Genomic DNA, 6,368 nt, shown 5'->3' with positions numbered 1-6,368 from the left:
GCTGCTGACTACTCAGGCCCCTGTAATTAATTAGATGCTGCTTTGAAAACACCCTTTAGTGATATCAAGAAATAGTAACTAAGTCAAAACAATGGGAATGGGAGTCCTGGCAACGGATCACTGTTTTTCTGCCCTGCTGTCTTCCCCTCAGAAGGTGTTTGATGTTTATTCAAAAGCACCTGACAACAACATTCACTATCTTTTCAAGGATAAAACAAAACCCCAAGTCAGAAGTCCATATTGCATTTGTGTAAATTAGTAAAGTTCTCTCAAATTATGGTGGAGAAAAGTGCTTTCTCAAAGCCTCTCTAGGTCCTTTATGAAAAAAGGAGTCTGTGTGCATCATGCCAAGTCACCTGGAAATTTCTGATGACTTACCCCATGACTTAGTTTAGTTCAGTTTTCCTGACTCTGTAGCAATCAACTGAAAAACCAAGTAAGAGCCTGTGGCAGAGAGGCTGGGGGACTGGCCTAGGGTCAGGAAGAGCTGGCTTCAAGTCCTGCCTCTGCCAGGTCCAGGCTGTGTGACCCTGGGGAGGTCACTGAGCCTCTCGGGGCTCCAGACAACTTCCAAGATCCTAAATTGCAGAGCAGGAGCTCTGAAATCACAGGTTCAGAAAAACATGTTTTCTTTTTATCATTAGTGTGTGTCATAAGGTGTGTAACTCATCTGAGGTTATTTATCCAATAGCCAATTAAATATATAATAAAATTTAAGAAGTCGATGTTCCTGTTATTCCAGTGTGCCAAGTCTTTGTGCAGTTTTAAGCTTTACGGGCATAAAACAGTCTTAACTGAAACGAGCCTTAATAGCTAAGAATGGCACTAAGCCTTGGGGTACCTCCTATTTTCACACAGGGCTTCTGGATTTAAAAATCAGTTAACAGCAATTAAAAAAAAATTAATTATATTCTTATTACAACTATATTAAGGACAAATGAATAAGTGGAAAACCAGCAGGCAATGTTGAGTTGTCCAGACCTTTGTCCATCACTGGTCTGAAGAAGTCACTGGAAAACCTGGCCCTGGCCAAATATGGGTGGTTGCTTGTAAAGATGCCTTTTTCTCTAAGTATCCTCTAACACATGAATTTGAAGTTAGCTGGATTTTCTCCATGCTAGTGTCTAGCACTAATGGAGATGTTTTTTATACTAATCTTGAGCTGCACATGCTGGCATGTTACAAATAAGAATGAGGCCAGGAGATGTGGGGTAAAACAGAAACAGACAAGAGTGAGGGGTAAAAAAGGGGCCTTCCAGAGCATCTCCTCCAAGCTCCTAATCTGCCAAGTGCCTTTTCGGGTCTCCTCTCGGTGCTGCCATCATGCCTGCCTGTACAGGCTCTCTTCTCCTTACTGTTGCTGCTTTTTTGATATGTCATTTATAGCACATAAGCTGGGAATCAAACAACTCAGTTTGTTTGAGGAGTACACAAAGGAAGCACAAAGTGGTTCTGAGGGAAGCATTTGTCTTAGAAACAAAGCATGTGAAATACGTGAAATAGATTTGGCTTCCTCTTTGCTTACTTCTGAGTTCTTGGTCATATCACAGATTAGGCTGCCAGATAAGTGACCTGTGGATAAGGGAGTTTGTCCTGTAACTTTATTACTTTCAGTTTTTGTGGCAATAATTCAGTGTGTTCGTACAAGCAGAGGCTTGGGTCCTCTTAGCTCAGGCTCATAAAGAGGTTTAAAAGACAACCAGATGGTGCAGAGGCGCTTGGAGACGTCCCTGGAAAATGCATATTGACCTATTAACCTACCAATATCACTACTGAACATACACTCCAAAGAGAACAAGGATAGAAGGAAAAGACTCATATGTACAATAATGTTTATAGAAGCACACTTTGTATTAGCAAAGAACTGAAAACAATGTGGTATCCTACCGATTGGGGAATGGCTGAGGACACTGTGGCATGTGAATGTGATGGAATATTGTTGTGCTTCTAGAAATGAATATGAAGAATTCAGAGTGTTGGGAAACCTTGTATGAACTAATGCAAAGTGAAGCTAGTAGAACCAGGAAAAAAGTTTACAAGAAATCACAATAGCACGAAGGAAAACAACTTAGAAAGACAGAACAATGATCAAAGTCATAAGCAATTATGACTAAAAGAATGATAAAGCAGGTCCCCCACCCGTTGGCAGAAAAGACATACACAGAGGATGACATACATTCCCAGATCGTGCTGTGTTGAAATACGAGCAAACCGAGTGAAACAGGATCAAAATCCCCAATCTTTCCATCAACGAATACATAAAGATCACCTTAATTCTACTGGGAACTTCCCCAAAAATATACCCAATCTTCAACCTCATTAAAAAGGATTTTAAGTAAAAGACTCCACATATTTGCATGATAGTCTCTTACCTGTTTTGTCATTTGCCAGACACAATCAATAAACTGAAGAAATATAGGAGATCTATCAGCATCTGCATGGTTGTCATCACCATGGCCTACTCTCTTTTAAAAAGAAAAAGAAAAAAAAAAGCTAAAGCTATGCATCTTAATGTATAATGGAAGTAACTAAGAATGCAGTTTGACTTTTTTCTTATTTGGGGACTTTTCCAGGCTCTCTACTCTGCCCTTAGATGCTGATGTTTTGTTATTTTCTTTTTTCTTTCACGTAACTGAGGTTATTAAAAAAAAACACGTATATGATCAATAAACTTAATGATTTAAAAAATGTTTTTAAGCCCAGTCACCTGCACAGGACATACATAGCAGGTCCTTTATCTACATGGACTATAAATTGGCAGTTGATTACATACACACAAAATAACTATTTGAAAAACTTTTAAAAGCTTCTTCTCAGCAGCACTGCCAACCTGGGAGAGACTCGCAATCTTCTTGCTTTTAACTAAAAGATAAAATGTCACCTCTGAGTTCATTGTGAAGCAAAGTCTGGTGCAGACTAATTGCAAAGAGGTACCTGGTTTCTGGATATTTATTTGGGAGTCAGATATAATTGCAATGGGGACACAGAAGGAAGGTATAAAAATATCCCATCAGGAACACTATGAATTTTGCATTTCATTTTATTTTCTTATAGTAACTCACCATTCCTAGTAAAGAACAGGAAAGATATTGAAGATGATGATATCACAGCTACCTATTAACCAAATAATCTCAGCTTACCAGTGCAAACCTGTGCCCAAAGCTTGTCCACTCTTTTTCCACAAGGGCCTCAAATCCTTGAATGGTACGGTAATAGCTGTCCAACATAAGCATAGCCAGAGATGTGAGCTGTGCGGTCCGATCCCATCCATCACTACAATGTATCACCACAGAAGTTTTTCCAGATTCTATTTTATCAGCAATTCTTACTGCTCCAGCAAGAAGCATCTTCAGAAAAGAAAACAGACATTTTTAACACCTTTTAATAAAAAAGTTTCCCGTCCAGGTTAATAGGAAAGCAGGTATTCCAAACCTTCTCTTCACTCTTCAAGCCATTTCCATCATCCCCTTCTCCAATTCTTCTACACATAGGACTTCCCCTAATACTTCATATTTGTTTGAGTTCCTTTTTCTCTCTAATTCCAGACTTTCAATCACCTGATCACCCCTATTCTTGCCTCTTTTTCTCCTGTCTCAGGGGATGAGGTGACCCTTCTCACGTAATTAGCTGTCTGACCTTGGATAAAGCACTCAAACTCTCTAAGCATATATGCTTGCCTGTAAAATGAGCACAATACTAGTACCTACCCTCACGGGGTTACTTAGACAACCAAAAGAGGTAATGTAATGGAAAGCAAACCTTCACATATTAAGTGTGAGCCACCAACATCGTTAGGATTCTCCTTGCCTCTCTACTTGGGCCCTTAAGCTGATTCTCTTCTGTCTGATCCTTTGATCAACCCCCCCCCCCCTCCCAATTTTCAACTTCTCATCCTTCTCTGATACTCCCCTTGCTTCTAGAATAAAATAGCCCCCAGTTGGTCTTTAAAGCCTTTCCCAACCCGGCTCCTGCTGGGGCTTCCAGACTAGGGCTCTTACTTTTCAGGTTCCCTTCAAGGTTCAGTCAAGGTACTAACTCCTTCTAGAGGCCTCTTTTGATCCCCCCAGTTCTTACTGTCCCACTCATCCCCCCAAATCACTGTTTTTATTTTGTTTCTATATCTCTAAACATGCTCCAACCCCTCAATAGAATGCAAGGGCCCTGGGGGTAGGGCCTGCCTCACTTTGGTATCAGTATCCCCACAGCACTTTAAAGTTTGCACAAAACTTGAGATACATTCTTATCTAAGCATCTCGGCAACACTGTGGTGAAGCTATTCCAGATATCACCCCTGTTTTACAAATGAGGAAACTGAGGCTAGTAAAGTAACTTATCCATGTTTAACACAGCTTCAAAGTATCAGGGGTTCTTTGAGACCAAGTCTCTCTGGCCTCTAATTCCAACACTTATCCACAATGTCACGCTGTCTTAGGATAGTTACATCAGGATACAATATCATAAGTTATATTCACTAAGAATTCATCATCAATTAAAGAGTGTCTAGAATCTTAGCATTGTAAAGGATCTTAACATCACTTAGTTTAACCTCTAACCTGATGCACGGACCCTGACGAGCAGTTGACCAACTTCTCTACCTGAACATCTTTAGCAGAGGGAGAAGCTTGCAAGGTAGGCCATTCTGGTTTTGATTAGCTACATGAATGTTCTTCCTAATAAAGATACGAGTGTAAAGCTGACTTCCTGTACTGTTGGCCCATTACTCAGTGTTTTCTCCTCTGGAAACAAGCGAAATAAATCTTGTCTACATGACAGTTCTTCAGATCTTTGAAGGCAATTTACTGTGTTTCCCCAGTTCTATCTTCCTCATGCTTAACACCTTCTGTTCCTTACACAAGCAGTCAAATGAATGTTCCTCAAAGGTAGCCACTGCTTGCTTCCTCTCGGGCTTGCCAGCAGCTAGCAAGCTTCTGGCCTGGAGGAGGGTCTAGGGAGGATCCCTCAGATGTCATGGTTAAGAGCCCCCTTGCCACCCTGCTCACTCTACTCTGAAGGTTTCTGTCCTGGCTTTTGGAAAGAAGTGTCCAGAATTACATATTAGAGCAGACGGTTAGTCTGAGAGGCACAAGCAGCAGCTGGACTACCTTTCTGCTCTGGCACACTAGGCTCCACATCACAGGGCTCTTCTCGGCAGCTGCTGCTGACTCTTCAGTTAAGTATTAAACCCTTGGATCTTTCTTACTTCAAGTGCTGTCTAGCCACATCTCTCCTGTCCTGTCCTTGCATGGCTCATTTTTTTTTAGTTCTAAAATTAAAGGAAATGGACACACACATGCTATATTCTTATTAGTTTTCCTCTTGCTAGATTAAAAACAGTGTTCCTTGAGGACAAGCCCCATTTCCTTTCTGTCTTTGTGTCACCAGGGCCTCAGAGGAGCCAGAGAAGCCTGTTTGTTGGGTAAGCTGGGAGGTGCACTGAAGGAAGACTGTTTGAATCCTGGTTCAGTTCCTTACAATCCAAGCCAATTAACTACTGAGTCTCAGTTTCTTACTCTATAAACGTGCTGGACTACATGATATACGTAAGGCCACTTTTCACTCTAAACCCATGTTCTCATGTAACTGACAACATCCCAGTTCAGAAGCACTGCCCTGGAACACCTCTTCCTCCATGCCAAGGACACATCAAGATTTCTGTTCATTGAAACAGAGGAGAAAAGGTTAAGAGTACAAAAGACACACTCATCTGTAAGATTAATACCAATATAGCTTTGCTGCAATGATGCCAAGTTTTAATATAACACAGTGTTAAGATAGAAGTTATTTACCCTTATATATTCCAACCAATGTGTTGCATCCACGTTGGAAAGCCACTTGGCCTCATCGATCGAAGGATAAACAATTTCTTTCAATTTACGTAATGATTCTCTCATCACATGAATATTGTGAATTTCCAAGAATATCAGCTCGGCATTTGGATAGGCACTTTCACTTTCATATCCTCCACCTTTTGCCTGTTTAAAATAAATTAACATACTGGTGGTTTATCTAGCTCTGACTATGTGCCAGGCACTGTGCTAAGTGTACAGATACAAATAAAACAAAGGAACAGTTTCTGTCCTTAAGGAACTTACAATTTAATGGGATAAGAACCTGAAAATTAGGGGTTGCACTAGGGAGTGCTGGGCCCAGGTGGGGCATGTTCTTCCATAGAATGGAAGCCAAAAGGAGCAGCCTGTGGAGAATGGAGTGACCAGGAAGGTTGAGGCATTTGGAGTTTAGCACTCCATCCTCCAACCCTCAAAGCAGAGGGGATAGGAGGCTGAGGGAGGTACCACATGTCCAAACCTGAGTAATTCTTCACAGTGATGAGATTTCAGGTGAATAGCTTATCCTAACAAAGAGGGGGA

The 6,368-nt window shown here is 41.1% G+C and overlaps 1 protein-coding gene across 5 annotated transcripts in view; it reads right to left on the bottom strand.

Annotated features, from left to right (window-relative positions):
- MTMR1 (myotubularin related protein 1) overlaps nt 1-6,368 on the bottom strand; it is a 72,378-nt gene that overhangs the window by 29,405 nt on the left and 36,605 nt on the right. For 4 of the 5 annotated variants that reach the window (XM_069063032.1, XM_069063034.1, XM_069063029.1 and 1 more), the window contains 3 exons: nt 5,787-5,972; nt 3,141-3,347; nt 2,373-2,465 (listed from right to left, as the gene is read on the bottom strand). In XM_069063032.1, the coding sequence (XP_068919133.1) occupies nt 2,373-2,465; nt 3,141-3,347; nt 5,787-5,972 (486 nt within the window). The remainder of the gene's footprint in view (nt 1-2,372; nt 2,466-3,140; nt 3,348-5,786; nt 5,973-6,368) is intronic. The other variant, XM_069063030.1, reaches the window with a different exon arrangement.

This window comes from Petaurus breviceps, unplaced genomic scaffold, assembly GCF_028583685.1.
Source record: "Petaurus breviceps papuanus isolate PSGF00001 unplaced genomic scaffold, PetGlider_PUasm1.0 90535, whole genome shotgun sequence".
NCBI classification, from domain to species: Eukaryota; Metazoa; Chordata; class Mammalia; order Diprotodontia; family Petauridae; genus Petaurus; species Petaurus breviceps.
The sequence above is the reverse complement of the archived record's forward strand: the minus strand, read 5'-3'. Positions and strand labels throughout refer to the sequence as shown.